The 20,717-nt window shown below is 44.1% G+C and overlaps 1 protein-coding gene across 3 annotated transcripts in view; it reads right to left on the bottom strand.

Annotated features, from left to right (window-relative positions):
- Positions 1 to 286: 286 nt before the first annotated feature.
- The window catches only part of RUFY1 (RUN and FYVE domain containing 1), a 56,120-nt gene continuing 35,689 nt past the window's right edge, over positions 287 to 20,717 (bottom strand). For 2 of the 3 annotated variants that reach the window (XM_067732552.1, XM_067732553.1), the window contains exons 12-18: positions 14,591 to 14,688; positions 9,450 to 9,569; positions 8,639 to 8,768; positions 6,864 to 6,958; positions 3,801 to 3,849; positions 2,026 to 2,103; positions 287 to 922 (exon numbers count right to left, since the gene is read on the bottom strand). In XM_067732552.1, coding sequence (XP_067588653.1) covers positions 776 to 922; positions 2,026 to 2,103; positions 3,801 to 3,849; positions 6,864 to 6,958; positions 8,639 to 8,768; positions 9,450 to 9,569; positions 14,591 to 14,688 — 717 coding nt within the window. In that variant the 3' untranslated portion in view covers positions 287 to 775. The other variant, XM_067732551.1, reaches the window with a different exon arrangement.

The raw sequence follows: 20,717 nt of genomic DNA, 5'->3' as shown, positions 1-20,717 counted from the left end.
CAGAGCAGCCTGCACCCCAGAACACAGCAGGCTCAGGTCTTCACCTCGAAGGCAGTTGCCCTCACCAAGGGCCTCGTCCTGAAATGGGGGTTGCTTTGGGCATCCTGTGAAGCTGACACAGCTCCTTCATTTTCTGCACCAGAATGAAAAATAAATGATTTTATTGCAGGGCTAATGATGGGTATTCATGAGTGTGAAACAGCAAATTTCTTGACTCGGTGAAAAATAAATGATTTTACTGCAGGGCTAATAATGATATTAATTCACAAGAGTGTGAAACAGCAAATTTCTTGACTATGAAAAATAAATGATTTTATTGCAGGGCTAATGATGGATATTCACAAGGGTGTGAAATAGCAGATTTCTTGATTCTGAAGCAGGGAAAGCATGCTGGGGCAGCGGGGAGGGAAAGGAATTGATTCACTAGTGGGTCTGCTGCAAAATAGGTTAATTCTTTGGAAACTGAAAAATGACAATAGCAAAATCATGAAGGTTACATCTGAACCAAAGCCAGTGGTGTCAAGGGAGAATTTCAATCCAGAGGAGCTGAATCCATACAATTTGGAAAGGAGAGGCGCGCAGTTTCTGGTTCCCGCATGTTGTGTTCCAGAGTGACAGCAGCCCAGGCGAGGATCTTGTTCTCTTGGGAAACTAACCTCCCAAGTCCCTGGCCACCTCGAGACCCAAAGAGTTTGGCACTGCTCTGAGGCTGCCCACGCCCATGAAGACAGGCTGGCAACTGGTCCAGAAAGCAGGCCCTGCTGATGCCCCCACCTTAGGAGCCGGTGGAGGAGGAGCAGCGCTGAAGGAGCAGCGTGTGGCAGCTGTCGCACACACGTACTGGCTTGGGGTAGGAGGGCAGGGCCAGCTCATTACTGGAGCACGTGTTGCAGAAGATGTGGCCACAGTTTCGGCAGTGGTGCTAGAGGATGGAAAAGAACTCACGCTCAGAACACGCTGAGCTGCCTGGGTCTGCACACCTGCTCTAGTTTATCGACCTTTAAAAGTTTAATGCTTTAAAATCCCTCCCTCATGTATCAGTGAGGCATGTACCAATTTGGAATGGGTTCTTGTAGACCTTGTTTCTACATTTATGTTCCTGTAAAATCCATGGAGTTTTGGAGGGGTGAGTTAAGGTTCTTTTTTTTGTGTTTTATTGGACTTGACAGCTCTTAACTCACTGAGTTGGTAGTCCGTGCTACTTAAAGAGCCTGGGTTCATTCTCTGCAGTCACTACATTCTATGGTGGTGACCCAAGGTTTCTTTAGCCAGCCCCTCATGAGAAGGGCATCTTGCTTTTGTAAACAGGGCTGCTGTTTGAACCTTTGAGCACATGGCAGACGCCAAGACAAGGACCTGTGTGTCCCTCTATACATCACTTCTGCCAACTGCCCCCTACTCCCCCAGTCAGGCTAGACAATGGACCTTGAACTGGGCCATTCAGTGTGGGGAGCCTTAGTAAAGGCTCTATTTTGTGTGAGATCTATATCCTGCCCCTGTCCTGCCCAACTGGTCAATAAAGGCCCTGTCAACCCTGGACCAAAGGCTGGGCCCAAGACCTTCTCTTCCAGAACCTGAAGACAGGCTACACAGGCATTCACTGGGGGCAAGTGCCCTGCCCAGATTGCCAGTTACCTTTTGGTGCCACCTGGATGCCTGTCCTGAGACTTAAATTGCCCATGGGTTCCCCATGGATTCTGTTTTTGCCTAACTTAGATTTTGGTCCTATTGCTTCCAAAGAATTTTCAGTTGATATACACACTTAGACCATTTCTGCAAACAAGCAGCCCCAACTCCCAAATCATTGAGAGGACTGTGATGGAGACAAGGCCTGTAACTTACCGGCTGGGGTCCCTGAAAGGGGGCAGGCTGGAAGGTCGTCTGCCTAGGCCAGCAGACCAGTGAGCATGAACACAATGCAGTGGGCCTAGCCCCACAGGCCTTTTCCAGAACCAGAGGAAGGAGAGCCCAGGCAGGGCACGAACTCAGCCCCTGAGCGAGCGAGTGCAGGGCTACCCCACATACCTTTCTCCGGGAAATGGAAAACTCCTTTTCACACTGCTTACAGTGCGTGGCTTCATCGTCTTTCAGCCAAGTATGGCCCTGAGGAGGAAAGAACACCACAGAATCCCACTTTACAGCTTGGTTCCTGATGAACCTTTAGCTGTGTTCATCCTTCAACCCAGCATCTGCTGTCCCTTCCTAATAGCACCTGGTCTGCTTTTGCGGGACTGCCTCTTCTCCACTAGAAGTGGCCTCACGGGACTGTCCCCACCCTGACCACAGCTGGAGCTCATGTGCTGCAGCCTGCCCGCCCTCTGGCTTCCTGGTCTCCACAGGTTGCCCCCAGTCCTCAAGCCAGATTCTCCAGCCTTCCGTTAACCTGAGACTCACCCACCCCCTTTCAATAAGTGCCCTGTGGCTGAGGTAACCAGAATCAGGATCTGGTTAACTCCAACCCTGGCTGAGACATTATCCAAAGTGCCTCCTGAACTGGCAGGAGGAAGAAGGGCCAACCCTGTCAGCCAGACTAGAAAATCTGTGACAACAGTCCCCACCGTGAGACAGAAGGCAACATGCTGTGGAGACAGGAAGCCCTTCTCCATACACACTGACCCCCAGTCCTCAGGGCATCGTGGGAGGCAGATGTCTCCATTCTGCCCAGGAGCCAACTGAGGCTTAGAGAGATGCTTTTGGAGGTCTTTCTAAGGGAAAACTAGGATATGTGATTTATTCAGCCTCAGGGACTGAGGTGGTCAGGGGTCAAGGGCCCTGTGTACTTTCACGGCTCCTTGGCTTTTGTTGGCCATCACTTTCCTGATGACACAGATCTTATGATTGGGAGCTGCAGCACCACACCCAGGGCTTTCAACCTTGGGTTCACTAGTTCCACGCAGCTCTAGAGTCCCATTTTATGATTTTTATCCTCCCTCTGGCACTGTCAGCTGACGTTTTGTGCACATTTCTGTGCAGTGCAGGGGATACAAAGATAAACAGCTCACAGCAATGACATCCAAGGAGCTTTCGGTATACAAGGGAGGATACAGTAAACTGATGTGAACCGCAAGTCCAGGCTGCTGTTAGTTGCTGTGACAGTTTGCTTCTGACCTGAGGTGCCCTGGTAGTCAGAGACATTAGGATCTCTGCTCTAGCATACGCTGGAGGGTGCCTTGTGAAGAGGGTGTTTGTGCACTGCTGCCACAGCAGAGCTGAAGCTGAAGGCTAGGAGCTCCTGCACTCTCCTCTCCACTCTCTCAGCCCCAGCTTGGTACTGCATGGGGTCACCTGGACCACATGTTCCTGCTCTCCTTAAGCTGTGTGTGCCACTCTGCCCTCCCCAAAATGGTCCAGAAACTTGGCCCAGCTCAGGGCTTAAGTGGTTCCCAGAAATGGCACAGGGCCCTTTAGTGGGCCTCTGGCCCCTCACTTGGAGGGAAAGGTCTTACTCTCACTATTAAAAAAAAAATACCTGGATCTCTTTCTGCCACTTTTCATTTCCTTCATTAGGGTACCTATGATCTAGGCCTAATGTCAAACTACAGCTGACAGCAGAGGACCAGAACCAGAGGACCTCGGTTCCAGCTTGGGCCCTGCCACTTGCAGCATCGTCATCTCAGCCAAGTTACATGGCTCTGAGCAGCATTTTCTTATCCGTAAATAAGTGACAAGAACCACCAATCAACCACACATTCTCACCTGATTTTTGTGAGAAGACCTAAGAGCATGCTAGGATATTAGCACAAGCTGACTAATAGCTACGAGTAGTGATTCTTATGTTAATAACATTAATAATCCAGTACCTTCAGTGCCTTATTTACTTCTTTGATGTCTTCCATCTTCAGCTTTGACCTTAAAAAAAAAAGAAAGAGAGATTCATAGCCTCACTAGAGGGGCTTTCAAACTCGAAGTAAACCCACAAAAACTTTTTGGCTTTGTGAAGTCAACAAGACTTGTAAGAGAGGAGTGTGATAACACGAGTTCTTGTAAAATTATTTCTTTCCACCTTTTTATAATCCCAGAGTCATCTCACCATTGGCTCATGTCTGGTGCAGTCTGAGGCTGAGCCTGTGGACTGAATCTGGCCTAAGAACAAACTGTTGAATTGGCAAGGATTTAAAAAGACTTTGAAATAGCTGCAAGCATTTAAAAATTGAGAATTATCTCATAAAAGCCCATGTTTCTGGCTTCTCTGGGCAACTATTCCTGAGTGTGACATGTGCTTTAACTCGGGGTGGGGGAGGGGGGCGCTCCCGTATCAGGCATGGGCTCCCCCATGGCAGGAACCTGAATCTGTAGGCCTCTCACCAGCCCCTTTCCTGTTGCCTGCCTGCTCTGTCTAGAAAGGCCAGGCTCAGGGGGCATGATTGTTTGTTCTTGTTCCATTCTTTTTAAAAATATTTATTTATTTGGTTGCACCGGATCTTAGTTGCGGCATGTGGGCTCCTTAGTTGCAGCTCGCGGGGTCCTTAGTTGTGGCATGCGAACTCTTATTTGCAGCATGCATACTGGATCTAGTTCCCTGACCAGGTATCGAACCCAGGCTCCCGGCATTGGGAATCCTAACAACTGCGCCATCAGGGAAGTCCCCTTGTTCCATTCTTGTTAGTGCAAGAATAATTCCTTAGTTCTCCATATAAAAGACAGGACTGAACATTGTCTAAACTGGAAGAATTAAACCAGATAAAACGAAACATATGTATTTGTCAAAGCCGTTTTTTAAAAGCTGAGATTAGCCTAAACTGTCACTGGATTAGCCTAATCTAAGTGCCGGAGAGGCAGGCCTCTGAGACACAGGCTAGACTTCTAGGGAAGGATTAGGAAACCAAACATCAAGGCCTTTAAAAGAAAAACCCCTGTGGCCTTCAGGAGTGCTTGGAGGTGCTCCTTCTGTCCCCTGACTGGCTGCAGAAATAGGCCAGTGGGCTGACAGGGCCAGAGGCTGTCTGGGATGGACAAGGTCAAGATGGCAGCCTCAACATATAAGAACTTTCCTGGGAAATACAATTTGAAAAGAATCCAGATGTTCCCAAGATAAACTGGGCAGCTGTGCCTGTAGTTGGTGGAGGCATCTGAGAACAGGCTTCTCTGTCATCTGGTGTTGGCTTGCAAAAAGAAGGGAGGAGGGGAGAAAGCACTAGCCTTGCCGTGGTATGTATCCCTGACATGGCAACACCTACACAACCCGGCTGTGAAGGACATTCTGAAGCTGGGTCAGGCAGCAGTGCTGGGAGGCTGCCAAGTGCAGAGGTGCGTTTTCAAGACCAGAGCCTGTCCGCTTTTCTGAGGCCTGTGGCCTACTAGGAGTGTGTCTCTGACTCTGTTTGCTGTCTGTCCAACATGAAGAGGACAGGCAGGAGAAAAAGTGGGGCTAGCCACCTGAGAAGGGGGGAGGGCACCCCGAGGACACCTCCCTCTCTGTCTAAACACCACTGCAAATCCAAGAAGCCAGCACCACGCCAGCCTCCACATCTGGTTCTCATTAGTCTCAGGGACGCCCTCAGACCTGGCCTGTGCTCTGAGTGTGGGGTTGACACCTGGCCTTGCCCACTCTCCAGGAGCTCTCCCCATGGTGGGGGCAGCAGCACAGGGCACTCGGCCTGAGAGGTGGCAGGCAGCCCTCAGGTCACAAGGGACCAGCAGCCCTGGGCTGATCTGAAAGATATGGTGAGTGGGAGAGGATGGCGAATGGGCAGCATCTTCACGTCAAACTATTGAAAAGACCACATTCCCACCAGAATCATAACATTCTCCTTTCTTGTTTTCCTTCATACTTTTGTGGGCCAGCCCAGAGCACTGCTTGAAACCTTCCAACTTTCCAGACAGAAAAATCCTAAGGTTGTGCACATGTGTGGACTACTTTAGTGTGTTTCTGGTTTATCCTCACGTTATTTCCTATCTCTGGTCCTTTTCTGGTCACAGTGTCTTCTGCACTGGGCCTGAGCCTGGGCTGTGCTGCTCACTGTGCCTGCATCAGGACTCAGGTGGGAGCAGTGAGTCAACCTGGGGTCTCTGTGTGAGTGATGGGGAAAGAGGAACTTTCGTTTCTCTGACGGACAGCTCTGCTGGGTGCCACACTGCCCCCGTGGGGGCCAGACCCACCTGTGAGGTAAGTGACAGACAGAGCTGGGAGGTAGAGACTGATTCCTGATGACTTTTTTGCTTAAGCAAGCCAATGTGAGTTGGATATCTGTCACTGGCAACCAAAAGTCCTGACTCAAAGAGAAAAAGCTACACACTGGGTTTAAAAATGCAATCATCACACAAACGGGCAAGTTCCACAATCTGCAGTGTGACCTATCAGACTGTCCAGAGCAACCTGGCAGGACTGGCACACCAGGGAGGACAGCTGTCAAGTCGAAGGGGAGACAGAACCAGCAGGGTCTGCACTCCTTCAGCATCACCCATTGGAGACAGACAGACTCTGCTAGATGTGAGTATCCAGTCTCAAGAGAGGTTCAGTGGTCACCATACTTGCACTGTGGCAGGCTTACATTCTCAAGCCATAGTCCTCCCTCTGGAGCTAAACACACAACCCTCTCATCACCCATCTTGTTCCCTTGGGACACAGATACTAAGTTTGTGAACATGAAGGTTCCAGTCACTAGCAAAGGATATTCTTGATGAATTAATTAACCCAAACCAGTGCTGTGTCCCTGGCGCCTGACTTCCTGGGTTTAGTGTGTGTGTGGGGGCATCACCATTGAATAGCTGGCAGGCCTCCCCGACTGGCCTTCCCTCCTCTGACAAGAGGACACAGGTTTGGGGCTTGAGTGATGCAGTGGGTAGGCTGGTGTGACTCTCCAGGGGGAGGGAGGCCTAGTGGCCCTAATGGAGGTGGCAGACAAGGGGAGTGGGGTTCTTACTGGCTGAGGTGCAGACCCATTTCCTGGAGGGCTTGTTCCTGCTCGTCACAAACCTTCTGTAATTCTGTCTTCTCATCCTGGAGCTCCCGCAGCTCCTAAAGTGAACAAACCAGGTGCTTGACACAGACTTGAAAGTCTTTTTTTTTTTAAGGTTTAGTAATCATAGTGACAAGCAGGTTGGAATGTTTTTCTTTTCTTTTTTCTGTTGTGTTTTTTCTTTTTTGGCCACTCTGCGAGGCATGCAAGATCTTTATTCCCTGACCAGGGATCGAACCTGTGTCCCCTGCAGTGGAAGCGCCAAGTCTTAATCACTGGACCGCTAGGGAAGTCCCTGGAATGTTTTTCAAGAGCAAGAAACAGTTTTGTTGTATTAACCTTCTTCAAGACAGGGTTATTTCATAGGTTCCCTCATGTTTCACCAGAATGGGCAACTGGAAGGGTAAGCACTTCAGGAGTGGCTCTGCAGTGCAAACAGTGATGTGGGGTGAGAAATGTTCAAAACAGACCCTCACAGTGCAAAAAAGGCTTTGCCTATCTGAGTTTCTATGAAAAGACAGATTTGTATCAGGGCAAGCTAGTTTAGGAATAAACTGTTTTTCAGAAAGGGCTGGTCAAAATTTCCGGAGAATGAATGAGCAAGGCTGATGAAGGCCAAGATCTGGGCTCTCTTTCATGGCCCCGAGAGTGGCAAGCCCTTCTGGAGGCCCGAGCCATGGAGTGAAGCTCGCTGGGGATGATGCTGATGACTTTGTAATCTGGGACCAGCACACCTTGAGGACAAAGGCTGGCAAGGGCAGAGACAAAGACCCAGAAAAGTAACTTGGGTTTTCAGGGCTGACCCCGGGGCAGCAGCGGGGCTTAGGCCTGAGTGGTGGCAGTTCCCCCTTAGCTGCTCCTGGGCCCTGTGCTCCAGAGCCTATTAACACAGGCTCACAAGGGCATGCTGAGGCTTCCCAGCGATGTTAGACACATTGTTTTGTTTCTTTTGCAGGGGTGTGTGTAATTCAAATCTTAGATCAAAGTATTTTGAAGTAAAGGGGGCATGTTCCATCATGCGGCAGAACTTTCTAGAAGTCCTCTCCTCCACCTCTGAGCCGGAGTGGCTCTTGAGGAAGCAATCCCCACACTGGGCCTAGCAGGCTCTCTCATGAGGGGCTCTAGGTACTTTCCAATGGAAATCAAAGGGCCTTTCTCTCAAATTGCAGCAGTACCCATTACCGTGCTCAACGAGACAAAATCTAGGTCTGGGAACTGCCCCCGCTGCAGGGATCCTCCTCCAGGGAAGGTGTGGTGCAGGAGGGCTGCCTGAGGCTCTGCTCAAGCCCTCCTTCCTCTGCTATCACACCTCAGCCACACAGCCCTTCTCTCTGCTCCTTTGCTGCGACAGACCCTCACACTTCCTGGTGGCTCTGCATGGCTGGCCCTTGTTCAGCATTCAATTGTCTGCTTAACCGTCACTCTCTTCCCAGGCCACCCGCCATGCCAGTGTGGGGACATTTTACTGTTTTACTCTCTTCACTGTTCTCATTACCGAGTCTCTCTGGTTTGCTCACTGGATTATGATGCGTCTTTGCCTTTTCCTCCTCGAGCAGATGTGGGAACAGTGTCCCAGGCCTGTCCCAGGCCTGGAGCCGGCTGGCGCACAGCGGGGACTGGCCCTGCAGCTGCGGATTCACGAGTCATGCATGTGGCTCACTTGCCCACTGGGAGGCTCTTGAGCAGGAGTTTTTGCAGATGCTAGAAGCTCTTTTTCTCCCCAAGACAGTCTGCCTTACCTTTTTTAATCCTTCTACTTGCTGTAGCTCTGCTCGGAGTAGAGAGGAAGTGTCTTTCTCATGCTGTAATTCTCGCTGAAGAGCCTGTCTTTGCTCTTTTTCTGATTTCAACTCTTGCTCTAGACTTGAGCTGTTTTCGCAAAATGAACTTGAGTTAGTCTCAATGAGAGATTTTCATGGAGGTCCACAATCCACAACCTAGGTCACCACTCAAGAAACGGGGGATTCACAGGAATCTGAACTGCCACGTGAGCATCTAGACCTTTCAACAAGCATGGAAATAAGGTTCCCTTTCCCGCAGGGCCATCTGCACCTCCATAGGAAAGACCAGGAACATGTCATGGAAAGCAGGCACAGGCACACACTTGACAGTTATGCGAATGGAGAGGGAGGAAAAGAGCTCTAACACTTGGGGTCACACACACAGAACCCTCTACTGAGATGGACACCTGAGGAAAAGAGACGTTTATTCTGCAACATTTATCTTGCTTTTTCCAACCCAGAGCCAGCTGACAATGGAGGATATTGGGGGGTTGGGGGCAAATAGAAAGCTACAGAGGGGTAGGAAGTGAACCGCAACTAAATCCTGATGCCCTTCTCACCAGCTGAGTAGCCCTGGGGACTATACTGAACCCCCTGCAATCGTTTTTCTCATTCGTGAAACAGGGAATAGACGTCTCTTTTCTCATCTGAATCCTAGCTTTGCAGGGGCCACCTCTGAAGTGGACACTGGGACGCTGCCCCAATTGGGAGATGGCCTTCCCAGTCCTTCCCGCACCGCTCAGCCACCTGCTGCCGCCAGGGCTCCTACCACTGCTCGAGCAGCTGGGAGAGCTGTTGCTGCAGAGCGCTGCTCCTCCCGCCGAGCTCCTGCTGCAGCTTGTGGCTCCGCTCCTCGGCCCCCTGCCTCGCCCTCTCTGAGTGCTGTAACCTAGACCAAATGAACCAAGTCTTTGTAAGGAAAGGATCATTCCTCACATTTACCGTATAATTTTTGCATATTCTTGCTGGCTTTCTTTTACATTTAAAAATTAATATATGGTAAAATTGACTCCTTTTTGTGAATAGTTCCTGGAGTTTTAGCACAGGCATAAGTTCATGTAACCATTACTACAATCCATTCTACCAGGTGATACAGAATAGTTCCATCACCCCACAAAACACCTTGGCACTGCCCCTCTGAGTCACACCTTCTTCTCCACCCCTAATGTCATATACATGAAATTATACTTCATATAACCTTTTGAGACTGGCTTCTTTTAGCATGTCTTTGCGATCAATCCAAGTTTTCGTGTGTATCAGTGGTCATTCCTTTTTATGGCTGAGGAGAATTTCATTGCATAGATGTACCAGTTTATCCATTCATTTGATGAAAGATATCTGAGCTGCTTTTAGTTTTTGGCAATTATGAACAGAGCTGCTATAAGCATTTGTGTACAGGTTTTTGGGTGAACATGAGTTTTCATTTCTTTTGGGCAAACAGCCAGGAGTGGGATTATTGGGTCATATGGTAAGAGTATGTTTGGCTTTTTAAGAAACTGTTTTCCAAAGTGGTTGTACCATTCTGCATTCCCACTGGTAATGTATGACTGTTCCAGTTGCTTTGTAGCCTCTCCAGCACCTGGTACTGTCATCATAAAAATATGTAGCTGTTCTAATAGGTATGCAGTGGCATCTCATTGATTTTAACATGCACTTCCCTAATGGCTAATGATGCTGAACATCTTTTTTTATTTTTTAACTCAAGTATTGTTGATTTACAATGTTGTATTAGTTTCAGGTGTACAGTAATTTGGTTATACAATACATACATATATATATATATATATATATATATATATATATATATATATACAGCTATATTCTTTTTTATCCAATTCTTTTCCATCATAGGTTATTATAAGATATTGAATATAGTTCCCTGTGCTACACAGTAAATCTCTGTTGTTTATCTAGTTTATATATGGTGGTGTATATCTGTTAATCCCATACTCCCAATTTATCCCTCCTCCCCTTCCCCTTTGGTAACCATAAGTTTGTTTTCTAAGTCTGTGAGTCTCTTTCTGTGCTGTAAATAAGTTCATTTGTATCATTTTTAGATTCCACATGTAAGTGATATCATGTATTTGTCTTTCTCTGCCTGACTCACTTACACTTGGTATGATAATCTCTAGGTTCACCCATGTTGCTGCAAGTGGCATTATTTCATTCTTTTTTATTGCTGAGTAATATTCCATTGTGTGTGTGTGTGTGTGTGTGTGTGTGTGTGTGTGTATCTCACATCTTCTTTATCCATTCATTTACTGATGGACATTTAGGTTGCTTCCATGTCTCGGCTACTGTAAATAGTAGTATTGCTATCAACATTGGGGTGCACATATCTTTTGAAATTAGAGCTTTCATCTTTTCTGGATATATGCCCAGAAGTGGGACTGCTGGATCATATGGCAACTCTATTTTTAGTTTTTTAAGGAACCATCATATTGTTTTCCATAGTGGCTGCACCAATTTATATTCCCACCAACAGTGTACGAGGGTTCCCTTTTCCTCACACCCGCTCTTGCATTTATTTGTAGACTTTTGATGATGGCCATTCTGACAGGTGTGAGGTAATACTTCATTGTAGTTTCAGTTTGCATTTCTCTAATAATTAGCCATGTTGAGCATCTTTACATGTGCCTATTGTCCTACTGTATGTCTTCTTTGGAAACATGCTTACTTAGGTGTTCTGCCCATTTTTTGTATTGTATTGTATTGTATTGTATTTATTTATTTACGGCTGTGTTGGGTATTTGTAGCTGTGCACGGGCTTTCTCTAGTTGCGGTGAGTGGGGGCTACTCTTTGTTGTGGTGTGCGGGATTCTCATCATGGTGGCTTCTCTTGTTGTGGAGCATGGGCTCTAGGTGCGTGGGCTTCAGTAGTTGTGATACACGGGCTCAGTAGTTGTGGCTCCCAGGCTCTAGAGCGCAGGCTCAGCAGTTGTGGTGCACGGGCTTAGTTGCTCTGCAGCATGTGGGATCTTCCCGGACCAGGGATCGAATCCCTGTCCCTTGTATTGGCAGGTAGATTCTTAACCACTATGCTACCAGGGAAGTCCCTTCTGCCCATTTTTTGATTGTGTTGTTTCTCTGTTATTGAGTCATTTGAGGCGTTTGTATGTTTTGGAAATTAAGCCTTTGTCAGTTGCATCATTTTGCAAATATTTTCTCCCAGTCTGTAGGTTGTCTTTTCATTTTGTTTATGGTTTCCTTTGCTGTGCAAAAGTTTGTAAGTTTGATTAGGTCCCATTTGTTTATTTTTGCTTTTATTTCTTTTGCCTTGGGAGACTGACCTAAGAAACCAATGCTACAATTTATGTCAGAGAATGTTTTGCCTATGTTCTCTTCTAAGCGTTTTATGGTGTCACGTCTTATATTTAAGTCTTTAAGCCATTTCGAGTTATTTCTGTGTATGATGTGAGGGAGTGTTCTAACTTCAATGATTTACATGAGGCTGTCCAGCTTTCCCAACACCACTTGCTGAAGAGACTGTGTTTTCTCCATTGTATATCCTTCCCTCCTCTGTCAAAGATAAATTGATGTAGGTGTGTGGATTTATTTCTGGGCTCTCTATTCCAATGATCCATATGTCTGTTTTTGTGCTAATACCATGCTGTTTTGACTACTATAGCTTTGTAGTATCGTTTGAAGTCTGGAAGGGTTATGCCTCCAGCTTTGTTCTTTTTCCTCAGGATTGCTTTGGCAATTCAGGGTCTTTTGTGGTTCCACATAAATTTTAGGATTATATGTTGTAGTTTTGTGAAAAATGTCATGGGTAATTTGATAGCGATCACAGTAAATCTGTAGATTGCTTTGGGTAGTACGGTTATTTTAACTATATTAATTCTTCCAACCCTAGAGCATGGGATATCTTTACATTTCTTTGAATCATCTTCAATTTTCAATTTCTTTTATCAATGTTTTGTAGTTATCTGCGTATAAGTCTTTCATCTCCTTGGTTAGGTTTATTCCTAGGTTTTTTTTTTTTTTTTGATGCAATTTTCAACAGCATTTTTTTTTTTTTTTTTACTTTCTCTTTCTGACATTTCATTGTTAGGGTAAAGAAATACAACAGATTTCTGTATATTAATCTTGTATCCTGCTACCTTGACAATCTTTTCATGTGCTTATTTGCCATCCATATGTCCTGTTTGGTGAAGGGTCTGTTTAAGTCTTTTGTCCATTTAAAATTTTTATTTATTTATTTATTTAAGGCTGCACTGAATTTTAGTGTGCCACGCGGGATCTTGTAGCTGCGGAATGCGGGCTCATAGTTGTGGCATGCAGGCTTCTTAGTTGCAGCATGCATGTGGGATCTAGTTGCCCAATCGATCCCTGGATCCCCAGTTCAATCCCTGGATTGAAACCAGGCCCCCTGCATTGGGAGCGTGGAGTCTCACCCACTGAACCACCAGGGAAGTCCTCTGTCCATTTTAGATTGGATTGTTCGTGGAGTTCTGAGAGTTCTTTATGTATTTTGGATATAAGTCCTTTGTCAGATATGTGATTTTCAAATTTTCTCCAAATCTATAACTTGTCTTTTTATTCTCTTAAGTGTGTCTTCCACAGAACAAAGTTTTAAATTTTGATAAAGTCCAATTTATCAAGTTTTCTCTTATGGATCATGTTTTTATGTCATGTCTAAGAGCCCTCTGTCTAACCCAAGGCCACAAAGATTGTCTCCTATTTTTTCTTCTAAAAGTTTACAGTTTTAAGTTTTACATGTAGATTTATGATCCATTTTGAGTTAACTTTTGTTTAAAGGTGTGAGGTCTAAATTGAGGTTCATTTTTTGGTGTATGGATATCCAATTGTTCCAATATCATTCACTGAAAAGATTATCCTTTCTCCATTGAACTACCTTTGCACCTTTGTAAAAAAATCAGCCACCTGTATTTGTGCGAGTCTATTTTTTTTTTTTTTTTTTTTTTGCGGTACGAGGCCTCTCACTGTTGTGGCCTCTCCCGTTGCAGAGCACAGGCTTCGGACGTGCAGGCTCAGCGGCCATGGCCCACGGGCCCAGCCGCTCTGTGGCATGTGGGATCCTCCCGGACTGGGGCAAGAACCTCTGTTCCCTGCATCGGCAGGCAGACTCTCAACCACTGCGCCACCAGGGAAGCCCTGTGCGAGTCTATTTTTTGACCCTATTCTGATCCCCTACTGAGCTGACATTTACTTATTTTAAAAATTTTTATTTTTTGGTGTGGCATGTGGGATCTTACTTCCTCAACCAGGGATTGAACCCGTGCCCACTGCAGTGGAAGCACAGAGTCTTAACCACTGGACACCAGCAAAGTCTCTGACCTGATATTTGTTTATTTATTTAAATTTATTTATTTTTTAAAAATTATTCATTTATTTATTCTTTTGGCTGCGTTTGGTCTTCATTGCTGTGCGCAGGCTTTCTCTAGTTGTGGCGAGCAGGGGCTACTCTCTGTTGCAGTGAGTGGGCTTCTCATTGTTGTGGCTACTCATGTTGTGGAGCACAGGCTCTAGGCGCGCAGGCTCAGTAGTTGTGGCTCGCGGGCTCTAGAGCGCAGGCTCAGTAGTTGTGGCACATGGGCTTAGTTGCTCCACGGCATGTGGGATCTTCCTGGGCCAGGGCTCGAACCTGTGTCCCCTGCATTGGCAGGCGGATTCGTAACCACTGCGCCACCAGGGAAGTCCTAACCTGATATTTAAATCTGAGCTCACTGGATAGTTCTAACCCCCTGAGAGGACAATGTGATGTAGCCCTAAGGTTGATTAAATGAATACATGCTTAGGCAAAGCTGGGGAATCCAGTCCCCTTGCTGGGGACCTGAAGAACAGTCATCCTAACTTGTCTGTACTTTTGAAATACTCTGAGTAAGTCCCCAGGCCCAAATAATGCCCAGCACCTTCTAGGGAATATCTGCTGGGGGAAGTGTTTACCTTTCTTCCATTTGTTTCATGCTGGACATAACTTGATTGGTTTTTTCTTCAAAAGATGTGATGGCTTCATTCTTCTGTTGTAAACTGCTCTCCGCATTCTATAAAAGCAAGGAAAGAGGGTTATTTTCTGCTTCTCCCTCACCCCCCTGCCTGCTCTGGATTACAAGTGGGTTCAACTATTCTTGTACTTTTTTTATAACACTTTCAAGAGCGTTTCATTAATTGCTGCTCTTCCCCAGAGCCCTGGAAGACAAACTAGGCCAAGGCTCCCATGTCATCAACATAAAGAAAGGCAGAGGGGGAATTTCCTGGAGTTCCAGTGGTTAGAACTTGGTGTTTTCACTGCTGTGGTGCAGGTTCAATCCCTGGTTGGAGAATTAAGATTCTGCAAGCCAGCTGGCCAAAAAAAGAAAAAAAGAAAAAAAAAAGGCAGAGAGGGAGATACTGAAGCCCTCTGTTTGAATAGTCCATGCCCCTTTTTGAAAAGGAATTTCAGAGTCGGATCTGACTCAATGTTACTGAGTCTTCTCATGTGTCAGGCACATCCATGAGTTCACCTGACTCTTGCAGAGTTCTCATGGTGGGCATTGTTAGCCCCCACTTCTCTGAGCAAGAGAGGGAGGCTCAGAAATAGAAAGCACCTGGGAAAAGGTCTGAGCACAAATATGGTGCAGCTGGGTTCTTACTCACAACCATGTGACTTTCTGAGTCCAGGCTTTTAACCATGGCAGATGCTGAGTGACTAGGAGGCAGCAAAAGAGCAACATGTTTCTGTGTGCCTACTAGAGACACTCTTAAAATACAAGGATACAGAAAGGCTGAAGACAGAAAGAAGTCCTGATAAATTCTTAAGAATATATAGACTGTAGTGTCTGGCTTTAAAGTAATAAAACTAGACATAAGGAACAAAAGAATAGCTAAACACCTCATATCTGGAAATGGAATAGCATATTACTAAAAACTATTGAGGTAAAAAAAAAAAGAAAAAGAAACCAGAAGAGAGATTATGAAATACTTAGAGCTGAAAGACAATGAAAACACTCTGCAATATTTTACTATATTGAAGATGCACCCTAATTTTATATACCACTATGAAGGAAAAAACTGCTACTTGAAACATGTCATGCCATTGACCATAAGATGCATCTTGATTTCAGAGATGACAAATGTGAAAAACACGCTTTTTAGGTGAAATACTTCCATCAAAATTTGAGGGCCATAGCTAAAGCAGTACTTGTGGGTAATTTTTAACTTTAAATAAAATGTTTAATGAAATTAAAAAAGATAAAACAGATGAGCTAAGCATGCATTTCAGAAGTTGAAAATCAGCCACAGAGCAAACCCAAAGAAATAAGAAAGAAAATAATAAAAGTGAGGGTAGAAATCAATGAAAAAGAAATAATAACAATACACAATAAAGAATATTAGAAAAAAAGCTGGTTCTCTGAAAAGATTATGAGGACAGACACACCTCTGGCAAGACCGGATAAGGAAGAAAGACAAAAAATGCAAAAAGAAAATGCTGAATAAAAGAGATTTAGAAATCCTGCAAAAGAATGTTATAAACAAAAACATTTGAAAACCTAAACAAAATAAGATACATTTTGGAAAAAAATATACCAAAATTGGTCTGAGAAGAAATGGAAAATATGAATAAGCCAGTAAACATTCAATAAATAGAAAATGGTAGTCATAGTCTCTCTGCCCAAAAAGCCCAGCCCAGATGAATCCTACAACATGGGTGGGTTCTCAAAACTTTTGGAGAATAGACACTTTCTATCTTATAAGCATTATTTCAGAGAAAGAGAACAGGAAACCTTATTTTATAGTACCAGTCCAACATGATTCTGAAGCCAAATAAGGCTAGTAAAAGGAAAGAGGTCTGTCTCGTACATAAACACACAGATTATATATAACATATTGGCTAACTGAGTCAAGAGTATATTTAAATATATCACAATCAAGCAGGAATCCAGGAACATAAATGTATAAATTGCCACATAAATAAGGGAGAAAAAGAACAGGACTATCACAACAGATAAAATGCAAAAAAGCCCAAAACATTTAATAAGGTTCAATATTTATTTATGAGGAAAACTCTGAGCAAACAAGAAATAGAAAAGAACTTCCTTAACTAAGTAAAGTTTATATATCAACCATCTAGTAAGCATTATTCTTGATGGAGAAATTTTTACATGCATTACTTTTAAGATCAGGGCCACAAATCTGCTTACTATTCCAACTACTGTTTAATGTAGTCATGCAGGTCCTGGCCAATGCTAAAAGAAACAAAAAAGAATGAGGTGTACAAAACCTGAGAGTGAAGAAATTAAACTGTCTTTATTTGCCTATGATATGATCAATTACATCTAAAACCAACAGGATTAATAGACAAACTATTAGAACTAGGTGGTGAGCAAGGCTGTCAAACACAAGATCAACCTATAAAGCACAAAAGCACTTCTCTGCATCAGCAAGACCTCACTAGGGGATGCAGCCAAAATAAGGCACCCAGCACACTAGCAACAAGAACTAGACAGAATTGAGGAGTTCACCTAGAGAAAATGCAACTCTTACAGAAGAAAAAGGACAAAAAGAGAGTAAACTGTAAATTCAATGCAATTCCCATGTAAGAAATTCAGCTGGATTTTTTAAAAAGGAAATTTATACCTTATTCTAAAATTTTTATCAAGAATCAGACTATACTACAAAGCTACAGTAACCAAAACAGCATGATACTGGCACAGAAACAGCACATAGATCAATGGAACAGGATAGAAAGCCCAGAAATAAACCCAAGCACTTATGGTCAATTAATCTACAGCAAAGGAGGCAAGAATATACAATGGAGAAAAGACAGTCTCTTCAGTAAGTGGTGCTGGAAAAAGTGTACAGCTACATGTAAAAGAATGAAATTAGAACATTTTCTAACACCATATACAAAAATAAACTTGAAATGGATTAAAGACCTAAATGTAATACTGGATACTATAAGACTCCTAGAGGAAAACATAGGCAGAGCACTCTTTGACATAAATCAGAGAAATATTTTTTTGGATCTGTCTCCTAGAGTAATGGAAACAAAAGCAAAAATAAACAAATGGGACCTAATTAAACTTATAAGCTTTTGCACAGCAAAGGAAACCATAAACAAAATGAAAAGACAACCTATGGAATGGGAGAAAACATCTGCAAATGATGTGAATGACAAGGGATTAATTTTGAAAATATACAAACAGCTTATACAGCTCAGTATCAAAAAAAACAAACAACCAATCAAAAAATGGGCAGAAGACCTACATCAACATTTCTCCAAAGAAAACATACAGATGGCCAATAGGCACATGAAAAGATGCTCAACTTGCCTAATTATTAGAGAAATGCAAATAAAAACTACAATGAAGTATGACCTCACACCAGTCAGAATGGTAATCATCAAAAAGTCTGCAAATAATAAATCCTACACTATTGGTGGGAATGTAAATTGGTGCAGCCACTGTGGAAGACAGTATGGAGGTTCCTTAAAAAACTAAAAATGGAGTTACCATATGATCCAGCAGTCCCACTCCTGGGCATATATCCAGAAAAGATGAAAGCTCTAATTCAAAAAGATACGTGCACCTCAATGTTCACAGCAATACTATTTACAGTAACCGAGACATGGAAGCAACCTAAATGTCCATCAACAGATGAATGGATAGGGGCTTCCCTGGTGGCACAGTGGTTAAGAATCCGCCTGCCAATGCAGGGGACATGGGTTTGAGCCCTGGTCCGGGAAGATCCCACATGCTGCGGAGCAACTAAGCCCATTCGCCGCAACTACTGAGCCTGCGCTCTAGAGCTTGCGTGCCACAACTACTGAGCCCGCGTGCCGCAACTACTGAAGCCCGCGTGCCTACAGCCCATGCTCCGCAACAAGAGAAGCCACTGCAATGGGAAGCCCATGCACCACAACGAAGAGTAGCCCCCACTCGCCGCAACCAGAGAAAGCCCATGCACGGCAACAAAGACCCAATGTGGCCAAAAATAAAAATAAAAAGTAAATAAATTTATATAAAAAAATAGATGAAGGATAAAGAAGATATGGTATTATATACATTGGAATATTATTCAGCCATAAGAAAGAAGGAAATAATGCCATTTGCAGCAATATGGATGGACCTAGAGATTATCATACTAAAGTGAAGTCAGACAGACAAAGACAAATATCATGTATCACACACAGAATCTGAAAAAATGATACAAATGAACTTATTTACAACACAGAAACAGACTCACAGACGTAGAAAAGAAACTTATGGTTACCAAAGGGGAAAGGGGTGAGGAGGGATAAATTAGAAATTTGGGATTAACAGATACACACCACTATATATAAAACAGATAAATAAGGACCTACTGTATAGCATAGGGAACTATATTCAGTATTTTGTAATACCCTATAATAGAAAAGAATCTGAAAAAGAATCACTTTGCTTTACACTGAAACTAACACAATACTGTAAATTAATTATACTTCAATTAAAAAAAAAGAAAAAAGGATAAACATTTACAAATAGATAAGTCAATCAAAAAAAGAAGAGGGAAAAAAGGGGGAAAGGTAGGCAGCCTTGACCTACGTTATGGGTCGAGTGTGTCCATCCCAAATCCATTATGTTGAAGTCCTAACCCCAGTACCACCCAGGATCTTATTTGGAAAACGGGTCACTCACTGCAGACATAATTAGTTAAGATGAGGTCACACTGGAGTAGGGTGGGCTCCTAATCCAATATGACTGGTGTCCTTTTACAAAGGGGAAATGTGGGCACAGGCATGCACACACAGGGAGAAAGCTGTGTGAAGATGAGGGCAGAGATGGAGGTGATAACTTCTCCAAGTGAAGGAAACCCAAATATTGCCAGCAACCACCAGAATCTAGGAGACGGATGGGACTGACTTCCTCACAGCCCTGAGAGGAAACCATTCCTGTCAACACCTTACTCTGAAACTTCTGGCCTCCAGTACTGTGAGACGGCAAATTTTTGTAAAGCCACTCAGTTTGTGGTAATTTTAAGCAGCTTACTATATGGAGAAAAAGAAAACTGGATCCCTAGGTAAGGCCATATACAAAGGTTAACTCTAGATACATTAAAAACCTAAATGTGAAAGGTTTAGACAACTAGTGTGGAATATCTTTGACACTTAGACATGAGAAAGAGTTCTAAAACAAAACCCCCAAACTTCAAACCATATGTGAAAAATCAACACATTAGACTACATCAAAAATAGGGACTTAAGGACAGTAGATGACACTAGGAGAAGATATTTACAATCTGTAAACAGGTAAAGGACTAAAATTTAGACCATACATGGAATTACTACTAATCAACAAGGAAAACATAGGAAACCCAAAAGAAAAAAGGACAAAAAATATGAATAGGCAAGCCATAAAGCAGCATAAATGGGAACCAACATGAAGGGATGCTCAAGCTCACTAGACTGAGAAATGAATATTAAGTCAACTGTACCCTCGCAATACAGGCACCACAGGACACAGCTGGAGGGAGCGTGTGTTGGTGCAGCCCTTCTAGAAAGCAGTGTGGCTGGGCTTATGCAAACCAAGGACACAAAGGAGGAAAGGAAGTGTCTGGCTGGGAGGACACTACAATTATGTCTGCCAGAGAGATTTCAGAGGGAGATGGGTACACTAGCTGCCAAGGTGTCGCTTGTGCTAGCGCAGTGGAGGAAAACCGTTTGTCCGTCACCGGGGGAATGGGCAAGAAAACACAGTGGGTACAAACGCTGGGAAGCTAAACTGCACTAAGAAGCCAACAGCAGATATACATGAGGATGAATGTAGCAATGAGGGAGAAAAACTAAGGAATAGAATGTGATCCACAGCATGATACCACTTATGTAAATTAAAATTCATGTCCTCAAAATGATACATGTTTTAGAATGACAAATATAAATAAAAAGATAAACACTTAAGAATGCTGGCCTAGAGGAAAGAGGATGGGAGTCGGGGTGGGGGATAAAAGGAAATAAGAAAACAGGAAGGGTGTCTTATTATAGTGCCCCAAACAGAGGGATATGACTGACTCAACCTTCTGCATCTGAAGCCCAGAGGGAGAAAAGCGTATGAAGCCA

Source organism: Pseudorca crassidens, chromosome 3, assembly GCF_039906515.1.
Source record: "Pseudorca crassidens isolate mPseCra1 chromosome 3, mPseCra1.hap1, whole genome shotgun sequence".
Classification (NCBI taxonomy): domain Eukaryota; kingdom Metazoa; phylum Chordata; class Mammalia; order Artiodactyla; family Delphinidae; genus Pseudorca; species Pseudorca crassidens.
This window is presented reverse-complemented; position numbering and strand designations above follow the sequence as displayed.